The sequence below is a fragment of the Mustelus asterias genome, chromosome 11 (assembly GCF_964213995.1).
Source record: "Mustelus asterias chromosome 11, sMusAst1.hap1.1, whole genome shotgun sequence".
NCBI lineage: Eukaryota > Metazoa > Chordata > Chondrichthyes > Carcharhiniformes > Triakidae > Mustelus > Mustelus asterias.
In genome coordinates this window covers 103,145,234-103,160,046 of record NC_135811.1, presented here as the reverse complement: position 1 = coordinate 103,160,046, position 14,813 = coordinate 103,145,234, and the positions used below count along the sequence as shown (strand labels likewise).

Here is a 14,813-nt window from a genome sequence, read left to right as displayed (position 1 = left end):
TGACAGCGGCGCAACCGGAGAGTCCTGCCGCCGGCCAATGGCAGACAGCCTCCCCCGCTACGGGGGGCGGAGGAGGCGGGGGGAGGTGGGGGGGGGGTGAGTGTGGAAAATCCCGGCCAATGTCTTGTTCAAGGAGTGAAGACAATGTCAACTAATTGGAGGAACAATTTAGTTTTTCTTCTGTCCAACACAAGAAATAACCCACTAGTGAACATAATCATTAATTATCAGCGCAGGATATATTATACATATAGACAAGAAAGAAAGCAGCTGTTTCGTAATGATTTCTACAAGGGGTACTGCACTGACACAGCAATTGTAATCAGGATGTAGAATGCAAGGGGCGGCACGGTGGCACAGTGGTTAGCACTGCTGCCTCACAGCGCCAGGAACCCAGGTTCAATTCCTGGCCTCGGGTCACTGTCTGTGTGGAGTTTGCACGTTCTCCCCGTGTCTGTGTGGGTTTCCTCCGGGTGCTCCGGTTTCCTCCCACAGTCTAAAGATGTGCGGGTTAGATCGATTGGCCATTATAAATTGCCCCTTAGTGTCTGGGGGACAAGCAGGATAAATGCATGGGGTTGTGGGGATAGGCCTGCGTGGGATTGTGGTCGGTGCAGACTCGATGGGCCAAATGGCCTCCTTCTGCACTGTGGGGATTCTATGATTCAATGCAGACAGTGGTGGAATTAGCAGTTCTTTCACTGTGGTTCAATCGTTGGCTATACAGCTGCAGGATGCTGAACGAGTTTATCATTAATAGCCCTAACCCGCTAGGAACTTTGCCACTTTTCTCTCTACTCCAGTTTTGAATCTCCCAGCAGCAGTGAAGATCTCCCCCTCACAATTCCCCATTGTTTAAACCTCTAAACCCAAAGCGACCCTTCGCAGGCAGGCAGACAAAGAGGAGGCAAAATGAAGCTTGGTAAAGAGAGAACCTGGTTAATAATACAAGTGCCCGTCTGCTCAAGGAAACCGCTTTCCATCTGAATGTGAGATACTGACCGGAGGACACTGGGCCAGCTTGTCTGATGCTACCATCTGTACATTCAGGTGTTTAGCCTGCGACTTCCCTCGTGACTTTATCAGCCGCTGTAATACCTGTAGGCAAAGATCAATCACAATAATAAAGCTATCTTAATATTTTAATGCACAATACACCTTAAACTGTATCATTCATACATAGGCACTTCACATTATAATGCACTTCAGCATGCAGTAATCTCCAGTTCCGTACAGCGTCTCTGAAACACTAGCCCCTCACTGTAACACCGATATACTGTAATCCTGCCTGTAATACTCTCTGATAAACTTATAACCATTCACTGATACAACAGCCCCTCACCGTAATACTGATACACTGTAACACCCTCTAATACACTTGTAGCCTCTCACTGATACACTAGCCCCTCACTGTAACAACACAAATACTTCAAGACCTTAGATTGAACAATTCAACACAGGATATTATTGGATCACGGTAGTTTTCCATATTAAATATACACATACAAGTAACTAGTTGGATAGCCTTTTGCATTTCAGTTAGAATCTTTACAGCTGTTATATAGGAGAGACGATGGTCTCCTCAATCTGGGGTTGGGGAAAGCCAATACCGCAGATGTAACAAGAGTAGACTTTGAAATTCTGTTGGTTCTTTCCAGCACAGCATGATGGAGTTGTTGCAGGGCAGAAGGAGGGCCGTTGGGGTAATGTTGGGAGTGTAGAGAGCTGAGGGGGTTGGGGAGAGGATAGGTCAATGGAGAGAGAATGACAGGAGAGAGGGGTCCAGGAAATTAAGAGAAAAGTAAAAATGGGAAAAAAGGGGAAATAAAAAAGAAATGGGATTCAAACTAATCCTCCAAAAGACAAGTAAAAATCAAATAAATAAATAGCTGTTGCCTTTCATTCTATAGCAGCCTTTGGAACGTTGGTTTGCTTCTTCGTGTTCAGACTGGAGGGCAAAACATTAACTGCATTGTTTTATCACCCAACAACTCCATGTATGTATCCTTCCCAGCAAGGCTTCCTGTTTAGTGATGGGGAGCAGGAATACTGGCAAATATTCCCTTCCTTAATCCATGGTTACCGCAGACATTGTTACTCCTCCACCCAGGACAGGTTAACTAAGCAGAAGCAGGGACTGAATCTGGGAAAATCCAATTCCTGAGCTGACATTTTAACCTCAAAGCCAGCAGGGGAGCAAGCGCATGCACCCGGACAGAAAAAGATCGCTTCATGAACATCCCTGGAGCTGGATATTAGTAGCATCAAGAAAGATCCATTGGAGTCCATCAAAGCTATGTCCCACTGAGGGGGGTGGGGGAGGGGGGGGGGGGGGGGGCAGGGCGGGGTGGGTGAAGTGGGGGCTTGGGTGAGTCGGAAGTAATTGAAGGTGCTTAGAGAACTTTTAAAAAAACACTTCTAAAGTCTCTTACCTTGGGTGAAGCAATCTTTATGTAGACTATAATGGGGGCCAGAGAGGTTTTGGCAAGTTGGGCAGGATGGTTTATGGTATCTGCATCAAGAGCCACCAACTGTAGTGTCCTGGCCAGTTCAAAAATACGCTCAATCTCACTCTGTACTTCAGCTGCAGGGGAAAAGTCAAAAACAAGGCATTTTTACCAAACGAGACTAAAGGTAACAAACGCAGATCAAATCCTGTGGGCCCCATTCTAGAAGATTCTTGTTTGTCTCCATGCTTGCCATAGTTCTGCTTGCTTTTTAAGATGTAAAATATGTATTGTAATAATGAGCAGGCCAATGGTGACAGCTTGCTATCTATCGTCAGTATGGATTCTGCATTACATGAAGGTCTTTACGTTCCACAGTTGGGTTCAAACTCAGAGCCACAGGCCCAAATGGAGATGTCTGATAGGGATCATGTACCCCCTGGTTACACACCACAGATGGACAGCTTATGTTGATCAACTTGTTCATCTGAGATCATGAATCTGACCATCGAGAAATGATAGTCATAAAACCATCATTGTGGCAAAAACGATGGAATCTCAGAATTTTTTTTCTTGTCAATATGTTCACCTCTCCCTCCCTGTCTCAGCTGAAGGCATTGAATTCTTAACCACAGTTTTAAGCACACAAATTGGCTCCAGTATCTAACTCAATGGCCATTCTTTATGTGTGCACTTGATGGTGAGTGTGGAGACCATCTATTACAGTCGAGTTTGATATTTAGCTAATACCTCCAGTAAGATCGGTACAGTGTGATCAGGAGTGGAAAAGATGAATGATTTTCCTATCTCGGTAAGGTGGAGCCTGAGGACATCAGTCCTGTTACTGTCATAGATAGCGTTCGCCAACTCAGTACAGTCTGGAGATCAAAGCACGTCTTGCTATTACTCACAGTGTAAACCTGCTGAACCAGTGAGTGCATCTTTAATTAAATGTTTCATTTTCAGCCGTACTTCTGTGGTTTCAGTTTAAAAATGCGAGCTTATTTTTTCCTTTTTTTTCCTGCACATTTGTCGACATTGACTCATTCTGGGCTGTTGTTTGACGTTTGCTGGTTTCCCTCCAGTGCCTTGTGCAACTGTTCATTCTGTACAAAGGTGAACTGACAGCAGGTGTTGATGAAGTATTGAATGTTGAGGTTCTTATGGCTTAAGATCAATTCTGCTCTCGCTTGTCGGCTGACTGAGGTGTCCTCAGTAACGCTCACACAATTCATGCACCCATGGAGTTTATCCAATTGCACACACCAGGAGGTTTTATGGCGCAGTGAGTCGTGTCCCTGCCTCTGATGTAGAAAGTCAGGGTTCATGTCTCATGCCAGGATTTGATGGCCAAGAAAGGTGCGGCCATAATGCAGACAAACAGGGTGAGTATCAACCTGTAAATCCTTCCAACACTGCCACCGATGGTACAGTCAGTAAGAGCAGGAAAGATTCCTGGTTAACCATGCGGTGGAAAGAATGTTGGAGCCTCTATCATCACTATCCATGGGCGGAATTTTCCGGTTCCACCTGCCACGGAAATTGGGGGCTGACCATGCAAGGATCCGTTGACCTTGGGTGGGATTTTCAGGTCTTGGGCGAGTGCGGCTGGAAAATCCTGCCCCATATTTCCAGACTGTAGCAACTAGGGGATTTTCACAGGAACTTCATTGCAGTGTTAATGTAAGCCTATTTGTGACTAATAAATAAACTTAATTATAACATGCCAGTGCAAGTTGTCTCGATAACTTGTACTCACCCCGTGAACTGTAACACACAATACACTTTGCACAGAGGTCACTGGTGAGGAGTGGAGGGAGGAGGCATCCTAGACAGTCCATATTTGTCTGGGCTCTGCACAAAGAACTAAGTCGACTACAACATGAGTAAGTGTAACCCCATTTCCCCTTTACCCAGGGCCTGTCACTCACTATCAAACTTGGCCACAATGTAAAAAGAAAAGGCACAACAAAACAAACATTCCAAACCAAATTTCTAAATGAAATCGCGCCATATTGCATACTAACATAAGCTAACCATGCCAGCACATTCCCCAGTGCCTGTCTACCATGTACCACTGTCGGTGCCAGTGTTCCTACACAGTGCTACCCTGTTGGTTACAGACTGATTTCCAATGGGCGATACTTGACACGGTTTTGGAGGATGACTTCAGGCAGCTCTTGGCCGAGAGGCTCAGCGGTGGGCAGCACTGCCTGGGCACGGGCAGCAGCCGCCTGGGTTGCCTGCCAGCAAGCAGCAGGGGCACGGGCAGAGCGGCAGGGGCGGGAGACTGAATACTGCCTTCCTGAGAGAGGACATCAGGTTTGTGCTTCATGGAGCCACTGCCTCTCCCCAAGGGCGATGCTTCAGCAAGCCTAGTGATGTCAGAGGAGAGATTGATGGGTTTCTGTGCCACCCTCCAAGCTGTTCTGTACAGTGTATCCTCCAGCCACCTTGGCAGCAGTCTGAGCTTGAATGACTGCATGCTGAGCATCCACTGTAGCATTTAGAGGTTGGGGGGTTTCTGCTGGTGCTCCAGTGTAACTTGTCCCATCAGCTATCAGTAGTTGGATCAGTGGTTGGATCAGGTGCATGAATGGAGTTGGCCACCTCTTCCGTGCTGGGAAGGATGGGATTCAAATTCTGCCAGGCCTGGAATCCTCTGCCTGGACTCCTCCTGGCTCCTTGGTGTTGAAACTTTCTGGAAGGTTTCTCCATTGCACCAAACACCCCATTGTACATTCCTCTCTCAGCCGCCCCATTGAAGTCTTCATCAGCTGATCCTGTGCATAGCCTCACCCTCTGGCAAGCTGGCAACTGCTCTGTCCTTGCCTCCTGTGATAGTTACAGTACATTAGAATCATAGAATCCCAACAGTGCAGAAGTAGGCCATTCAGCCCCTCGAGCCTGCACCGACAACAATCCCACCCAGCCCCTATCCCCGTATTTACCCTGCTAATCCCCCTAAACTACACATCTTGGGACACTAGGGGCAATTTAGCATGGCCAATCAACCTAACCCGCACATCTTTGGACTGTGGGGGGAAACCCATGCAGACACGGGGAGAATGTATAAACTCCACACAGTCAGTCACCCGAGGCTGGAATTGAACCCGGGTCCCTGGCGCTGTGAGGCAGCAATGCTAACCACTGTGCCACCCATTATATCAGCATTTGCAGATTCTGCCTCTAATCTTTTCTGTAAGATATGCGCAGTGTTAGCGTCCAAGCTCACAGTCGTTGTGAGTGTGAAGTCGGGTGATGGTGCTGTGTCTTCATCACAACTCTCTTGTTGCTGTTTCTCCACTGCCTGGTTAGGTTGTACCTCTTAGACATTTGAAAGAAAAAGGCACAGGGGAAGGCCATGGTGCGGGATGAATGTGATAATTAAGGATGACATATTTACATCATGCACGGATTGTAAATCAAAAGCGTTTGCAAGACGGCAGAAGTGGATGTGAGAAGGAGCAGTGTGTGTATGAGGATACATTCACCTTAGGTGGTTTCAGACCCACCACTGGCCATGGCCACAGCAATGGGTGTCCCAAGAATGACCAGTACTGTCTCCTTACTGGGACTAGGACTTGCAGGTGTGCCTGTCCTCCTGTTACTGCCTGCTGCCTCCAACTGTGCACTCACCTTGTCCTGCAAGAGAAAGAGCAAAGTGTGTAATGAGTCCTGTGCAATCTGGGTGATGTGGTTGTCACGGTTGAGTAGCTGCCAATGTGTGCCAGCTGCGAGATGTGGGTGTGAGGCTTGCAGCAGTGTTAAGTGTAAGAGAGGATGGGGTGAAGGATATGAGTAATGGATACGAGTCCTGATTGACACACACACTGTTTGTAGATGAGTGATTGGGGATGTTATGAATTGAGCAGTGATCGGGGCTAGTAATGTAGTTAGCTCGGATGTGGCATTCAGAGATGCATTCACTGAAATTGACTATTTGTGAGAACATGAATTTCTTGCAGCACTGCATTCAGATCATCAAAGCTCGATTGTTGGAACTGACCTTCAAGTCAATCTGCTCCCACTGCCTTTGGGTGGTGTGTTTGGAAGGTGTCCTGTAGATGTAAAAGTCTGCTCCACCTCCTCCAAGCTGAGTAGTGTCCGAAAGTTTGCTCTCTCCCATGTCGTGCCATTCCCTCACTGTTTGCCAGGATAAATTAATTCCGTAAATTCATTCTCCCAGCATACTGCCCTCGTTCCAACGCACCTCCCTTTAAGTGGTGCCAGGAAGTTCTGAGTTTGAGTCTCCTGCAGATGTCCATCTACAAGGCACAAGTCAGGAGTCTGATGGAATACTCCCCACTTACCTGGATGGGTGCAGCTCCAACAACACTCAAGAAGCTTGACACCATCCAGGACAAAGCAGCCCGCTTGATTGGCACCACATCCACAAACATTGAATCCCTCCACCACCGATGCTCAGTAGCAGCAGCGTGTACCATCTACAAGATGCACTGCAGCAATTCACCAAACCCACTACCACTTCCATCTAGAAGGACATGGGCAGCAGATAAATGGGAATACCAGCACCTGCAAGTTCCCCTCCAAGCCACTCACCATCGTGAGTTGGGAACATATCACCGTTCCTTCGCAGTTGGGTCAAAATCCTGGAATTCCCTCCCTAACGGCATTGTGGGTCAACCCACAGAACATGGACTGCAGCGATTCAAGAAGGCAGCTCATCACCACCTTCTCAAGGACAACTAGGGATGGGCAATAAATGCTGGCCAGCCAGCGATGCCCATGTCCCATGAATGAATGAATAAAAAAAGTGTGTGCAGCCAATGCTCACCATAATAGTGGCTCCACTCAGAAATGATTCTAATGTGCAAGCAGCACAAAGAGCTGGCTACATTTCAATCAGTGAATGGGGGTTAGATGGTCCCTGCACTGTTTTGGGGGCAATCCAATTTAGTCAAATCAGTGTCTTTAACACCAATGCAAGATAATGAGTCTTCAGCAGACAACATCATTAACACCGGGCATGTCATAACTCAACAATGCAAATACAGTGGCATTCAAAATACAGCTTCGAAAATAACAGAACACTAGATAGGTTAGCAGAGGAAATACAATAAAAAACTCTATGAAATGATTATACTGTACCTGGTCTGATCTCTGTAATTTAAATATTTTTATTGCTTGTAACTAAACCATTCTTGGTCTCTGCATTCAGTGTGGGATGTTTTCAGATATTGATGCAAACTGTAACATATTTTTGCATTCCAGATTGCATTTCCTCAAGATGTTTTTTGCATGCTTGGTAGTGACGCATTTCCTGCATGCCATCTTCTGCATGCCACATAGTAATGCATTTTTTGCATACCTGATGGTGACCCATGTCCTCCATTGCCGTTTCTGTTGGTAATGCGGTTCATGTATGCTAGAAAATAATGCATTCTCCACATGCAAAGTAGTCATCAATCCTCCACATACGAATGAAATAATTGTATGTGTTCTATACGAGTGGGTTAGTAATGCAATTGTAATGCACTGTCTGCATGCTGCATGCATGTATTTGGGGGGAAGTGGTGGCATAGTAGTAACGTCACTGGACCAGTAATCCGGGGGCCCAAACCAATGCTTTGGGGACATGGGCTCAACTTTAAATCCAATTCATAAACCTGGAATGCAATATTTTTAAAGAGTTGCTCTCAGTAATGGTGACCATGCCAACTATCATCGATTGTTGCAAAAGCCAATTTGGTTCACTAATGTCCTTTAGGGAAGGAAATCTGCCGTCCTTACCCGGTCTGGCCTACACGCAACTCCAGAGCCGCAGCAATGTGGTTGACTCTCAACTGCTGCTTTCTTGCGAATGGGCTCAGCTCAGGGGGCAATTAGGGATGGCAACAAGATGCCGGGCCTTGCCAGCGACTCCAAAGATGGTCCAAAGATGTGCGGGTTAGGTGGATTGACCTTGCTAAAATTGCCCCTTAGTATCAGGGGGACTAGCTAGGGTAAATACATGGGGTTATAAGGATAGGGCCTGGGTGGTCGGTGCAGATTCGATGGGCCAAATGGCCTCCTTCTGCACTGCACGATTCTATGATTCTATGACTCTCAAGAAAGAATCAAGAAAAAAATGGTGGATAGCAGTGTCTTAACTACTGGTTTACAGCATATCCCCTGCACTCTGGTTAACAGCACACTGCCAGTGCACGATCTGCTAGTGGACCATCCATGTAGCAGGTTGTACACAGCAGTGAATATTCTGGTGTTGTAGCAGGCAGCTTACATTGGCTGCAAGACAGCTACATGCATCCTCAACAGAAGAACAGAACCTCAAACAACACAGAGGTCAAAATGAGATAAAGCTAGTCTCAGCCTCAAACACTGCATTAATGCTTACCCTGATCCCTTATTCTAATCACTAAATTGCTGGGTTGGGATGAAGAGTTGGAGATAGTGCACCAATCCCACCCCTGCGAATTGAATCTACTTGAATATCTGCTGGGTCATATCAAGTCCATGTGAATTTCTGAGTTACCAGGACAACACTTGAGTTTCAAACTCAATGATCTCTGTGTTCTTAAAAGAACGGCACCATCAACTATCCACTACTGTGCACGACCATCCCTGCTCTCTTATAGGCAATTGGTCATGTTAGATTGTGTCTGTTCTGTGGTGGTAGAGCTGGTGTAGTGGTAGTGTCACTGGATTGGCTATTCAGAGGACATGGGTTCAAATCCCACTGTGGTAGCCGGTGGAATTTAACATTCAAGCTAGTTTCATGGTCACCATTACTATTGTTAATCATTGTCAAAAGCCCAAATGGCCCTTAGGGAAAGGAAACCTGCCATTTCCACATCCACGGTGGTCATTCCATTGACCCTGAAAGGGCCGAGAATTGGAGATAAACAATGTTGATCTGCTGTGACACCCACATCCCACGAAAGAGTGAGAAGAAAGGATTGCAGTTCCACAGATACCAACAGCCACTCGTGGCCACTTTCCATGCGTGAACTCAGATTAGATAGTACAGTGTTAGTCAGCTATCCGACTGTGGAAGGCAACATGGTCAAGATACGTTATTTGAATTTTCCCTTTCCTACTTCAAGGGCGCTGAGGCTAATGGTAGAATACAACTACTTTCATACTACTGAGATCAGATAGCTCAGCACACAGAAAAATCATTGGACTTAGCACTTGTGAAGTGTCTATCCACCAGCCAGCCCCACTACTCCTCTCCTGATTATCCTGCACCCCTGACTGAAAGTGTGGCCAGGTTTTTGATGTACTCATAGTGAAACTCTGCCACTCTCACAAACAACAGAGGAACCACTACTGAGTTTCGGACACAGCCAGATTTGTCTTGACTAAACTAATATTTCCACGAGATAAAGACACAAAGTGGTCCCTCTATCCTTCACACTCCAGCTATGTACATTCGAGGTTATCTGTCAAGAGATTTGACAGGACAAAGCCTTGCTCGAGATGTTAATTCATTGCAAAGCTTGTTAACACTGACCTTCTCCAAACTTAAAAAATATCCCATCAGTTTATGATATTTATATTTTACTTGCAATTATTCCCATGTTCAGGGTTCAACTAACTGTGCAAGACCAACATCTGGGAACTCAATTATCTCCCAATTTCTATTGTATACTAAAGGGGACCAGGAACAGGGTCTCAGCACGACTCTACAAAAAAATACTTTTGAAATATGTTTAATCAACTGAAACCATCAATCACATCCAACAGGACATGTGCAACAATGGCTTTATTCTTTTTAAAGCAAGTTCAAATATTGGAGAAAGCTGAATTTTAATTTGGATTTATTTTATGCGTGTGGAAGTTATCAGAATCTCTCTCGCTCATGAATGTCAGTGTCAATCACTGCCCCCAATGGAAATCAGTTAACTAAACGCAGGTCAACTTGGGGCCTTCCAGTCTCAGGACTATGCCAACCAACATCAATGTCCCAAAACGATCAATTGAAGTGAAACTCCTGATATCAGCAGTGTCGCACATCCGAAACACCAGCAAAATCTGGTAACCCAGAGGCAAGACTTTATAAGCTATCTATGGTAGGCTGATGGCACTCACGTTGATGGGGCAAATGGGATTCATGGCTTCTGTTTCTTGTTCCTCTTCTGTGACACTAGTGAGTGCCCTACAGCTCTGGAGAGTGGCCTGAACATCTTCCAATACCCTACCTGCAAGCCGCTGGCATTGGTAGATCAAATGTGCTACCTGCCCTACTGCTGATACTGTCCTCGATATCCAAGGCTATTCTTCAACTGAAAGCAAAGGGAGCATGCACAAAGTGTTTGTCTGAAACCATCCATGCTTCTTGCATCGTTTTCTCATCCAGAGGACAAACCGGCAAGGGGCAGCCAGTTTCCGAATCAAATCGCGATCCCAGGAGAGTGCTACTTTCCATAGCCTTCAGTCAGAACCCAGTGCAAGGGATAAGGCACACACACGGACAAGACACAGGATAATGGAATGGGTTACACCTTATGGTAAATATACATACCCAGAACATCTGAAGAGGAAGGAGAGTAGTGATGGAGTGAGAGAATGAGAGAGAAAAATCCAATACAGTCAGTTTAAAAAGTTCAAAGCATGCTACACAGCAATATTTATTAAAATTCAGATTAGAATTGATCAGTATATTAGAGTAGAGTTAAGAAGATTACCTGTTAATTATCAGAATTGATGCATTAATTTTATTATGATCTTGGAATAAATTGCAAAGGCCTAACTTGTATCCACTGTGATTAGCAATCAAGAGCAGAATGGCTCCTAGGTTAAACTGACTTCACCCACGGACCTGTTGTGTATTTCCAACACTTTGTTTTTGAGTAGCCTTTGGCTCTGAATTTGAAGTCAGCTAATTTGAACTAAGAGAAAAGATAAATTTTGTTTTAACATTGTTTAAAGTTTCCATTTATTTGTGTTTTTTTTATTGTGAAAGAGTAACATTGGATTACCAGCGATAGACAGGTGACAATTTCAGTCTTTGTTATCTGCGTTAAATTAAATTTTGGGAAGCCCAGAGTCGCTGGGCAGGATTTCCCGACCAAGGACTTTTGGCTGCTCTCTAAATTTTCCGGTCCTGCCAATTCCCACTGAGGATGGGCCAGAAAATCCAGCAATAGGGTGGGATTTTCCGGCTGGGCTCGCTCTGAAACCGGGAAATCCCGCCCGAGGTCAACTGACCTTTCCATGGTCTGCCTGCGCCCCCCCACCGCACCGCCCGCTACAATTCCCGTGGCGGGTGGAACGGGAACATTCACCCCATTGTCTTTCATTCCTGCCACAAGCTCTGATTTCGAGCCAGACTTGGGCCGGACTTTTCTGAATTCAGCTGCAGCTGGGATTCTCCGGGTCCCGCTGCTGTGATCAGAGATTTAACAAAGAACAGTACAGCACAGGAACAGGCCCTTCGGCCCACCAAGTTTGTACCGACACAGATGTCTCTCTAATCTAATATTTTCTTGCCCATACATGTCCCTCTATTCCCGGCCTATTCATGTATCTATCCAGATGCCTCTTGAAAGTTGTTATAGAATCTGCTCCCACCACCTCCTCCGGCAGCGCGTTCCGGGCATTCACCACCCTCTGTGTGAAGAGCCTGCCCCTTACATCTCTTTTAAACATTCCCCCTCTCATTTTCAACCTGTGCCCCCGAGTAATTGACCCTTCGACCCTGGGAAATAGACTCTGATTATCCACTCTATCCAAGCCTGTCTTGTAAACCCCTATCTGGTCCCCCCTCATCCTCTGACTCGCCAATAAAAACAATCCAAATTTGTTCCAACTTTCTTCATAGTTCATATCCTCCAAACCAGGCAACATCCTGGTAAATCTCTTCTGTACCCTTTCCAATGCATCAACATCCTTCCAGTAGTGTGGCAACCAGAAGTGTACACAAAACTTCAAATGCGGCCTAACCAAAGTCTTATGCAGCTGCAACATGATTTTCCAATTCCTATACTCACCGCCCCGACTAATGAAGGCCAGCATGCCATATGCCTTCTTGACTACCTTGTCCACCTGAGTTGCCACCTTTAGGGAACTGTGAATCTGCAAACCTAGATCCCTCTGTATGCTAATATTTCTAAGGGCTCTACCATTTACTGTATAAAAGACTGAGCACCAAACTCTCCATTCTCGCTGGCAGTGGGACTCGTTCTCTCTCCTTGGTCACTGCCTGAGTCTGGATCAGACTTTGCCACCTTGGTGTTACACTTAACCCAAGATGAGCTTCCAACCAGATCTCCATACCGTTGCCATAACACCACCAAACTCTATCCCACCTCAGCTCATCTCCACCCGAAACCCTCAAGTTTCTGTCATCTCTAGACTTGAGTGTCACAATGAAGAGCATGTTCTAGTTGTAAGCCAGAGGAGCTGGTACCAACTGGGGAAAGGTTAGGGCATTATTCTTATGTGCAGGGAAAATGGAGTCTGTGTCTGGGCTCTCTGGGTTATATGAATAAGCTTATGTTGAGAAAGAATTTGCTCCAGATTTCTCCTTTCTTCAGTGAATGGGCAGCAAATTATCACAGACTACTCCACCGCACTCCCGGCTTTCCTCCCACACTGTGGCACAGTGGGTTAGCACTGCTGCCTCACAGCGCCAGGGACCCGGGTTTGATTCCCGACTGGGGTGACTGTCTGTGCGGAATCTGCACATTCTCCCCCGTGTCTGCGAGGGTTTCCTCCGGGTGCTCCGGTTTCCTCCCACAGTCCAAAGATGTGCAGGTTAGGTTGATTGGCCGTGCCAAATTGGTCCTTAGCGTTCGGGGGACTAGCTAGCGTAAATACGTGGGGTTATGGGGATAGGGCTTGGGTGGGATTGTGGTCAGTGTAGACTTGATGGGCCAAATGGCCTCCTTCTGCACTCTAGGCATTTTATGATTAACCTCTGTAAGAGTGAGGTCATCCAAAATCTCTGCTGCCCATGTCTTATCTCACACTAAGAACCATTCACATATCACTGGTGGGCTTGCAGACCAGGTAAGCAACACTTTGATCCTAAAATTCTCATCCTCATTTTCCAATCCCTCTTCGGTCTTACCCCTACCTCTGAGCTCTTCCAGCTCCAAAAGCCTCTGAGATATCTGCACTCCTCTAATTCTGGCATCTTGAGTATTCCTGGTTTTAATCATCCCAGCACTGGCAGTCATGCCTTCAGCTGCCAAGGCCTGAAGCTCTGGAATTTCCTCTCTAAACTTCTCCGCCTCTCTTCCCTCCTTGAAGACACTTTTTAAAACTTACCTCTTTGACCAAGCCACCTCCCCAAAATTTCCTTGGGTGGCTGGGCGCAAATTTCTTTGATAATGGTCTTGTGAAGTGATTCGGGACACTCTATTACATTAAAGGCGCTATGTAAACGCAAGTTGATGTTATTGCTGTTGAAGGGTGAAACTACAACCTTATTGAGATGTATTTTGCATGTTAGTTGTTCACCTGAGATTTTTTTAACCATCAGTATTACTTTCCAAACCCATGTTACTTTGTAGATCATCATTTTGAAGAATTAAAAATATAGGCCAGAATTATATGTTGTTTGGAAGGGGGTGCCAACCCAATGCGACTGTGCGCATGGGCGATATTTCACTCGGGAGGCCCACACGGTGGTCAGGGAAGCAAGCCCATCGACAATTAAGCCCCTTGAAAGTCAATTGCAAACAGTTTCATGTGACCCGTCCACTTTTAAAGTTACCAGACAGGCCAAGTGGCCAGGCGGCCTTCACGTTTTCGATACAACCTCGTTCCAGGACGGAAAGAAACATCTGAGGTGACACAAAATAAAAAAAGATGTCTGGCGACTAATTTCTTTTTGAGTTCGGCTTAAATGTGCTGTGTGGACACAGTCTGCTGCACCTTTTTAAAAATTTGTTTAATTTGTACAGATCTGTAGCTCCCTGAAAGATCCCCGAGTAGCTCGTGTGAGTTGGAATGGGCAGCTGTGAGGATTAGTAACATTAACACTGTGACTGTCTGAATTGTACATATTCCCATTCCTAACACTATCATTTCCCCTCCTCCATGGTTATCCTACCAATAAAAAAAAAATCACACGGGCAGAAAATGAGCTGAGAGGACCAGCACACCTCGGGCACGATTCTCTGAGCTCATTCGCCGCAAGTCCTGCTATGGCCGCTAAACCTCGCGAGAGGGTCACAACGGGATTTGCGGCAGCGAGATCTCAGTTGGAGATCTTCCTCCGCCCACTGACAATGTAATCAGGTTCAGACCCGGAAAGGACGTGAGTTTGATTTCCATGAATTAGAATTAATTTTAATATCACTATACGGCTTGACGTATCCGAATCCCAGCTTTGCCGGTGAGTTTAAGCCCCGCCCCTCCAGCTGGCTGTGTGATCCTCGTCAACACAGCAAT

At 46.1% G+C, this 14,813-nt stretch overlaps 1 protein-coding gene across 3 annotated transcripts in view; it reads right to left on the bottom strand.

The window, feature by feature from the left end:
• cacnb1 (calcium channel, voltage-dependent, beta 1 subunit) overlaps window positions 1-14,813 on the bottom strand; it is a 121,424-nt gene that overhangs the window by 17,504 nt on the left and 89,107 nt on the right. For all 3 annotated transcript variants that reach the window (XM_078224140.1, XM_078224141.1, XM_078224139.1), the window contains exons 10-11: window positions 2,433-2,584; window positions 1,003-1,098 (exon numbers count right to left, since the gene is read on the bottom strand). In XM_078224140.1, the coding sequence (XP_078080266.1) occupies window positions 1,003-1,098; window positions 2,433-2,584 (248 nt within the window). The remainder of the gene's footprint in view (window positions 1-1,002; window positions 1,099-2,432; window positions 2,585-14,813) is intronic.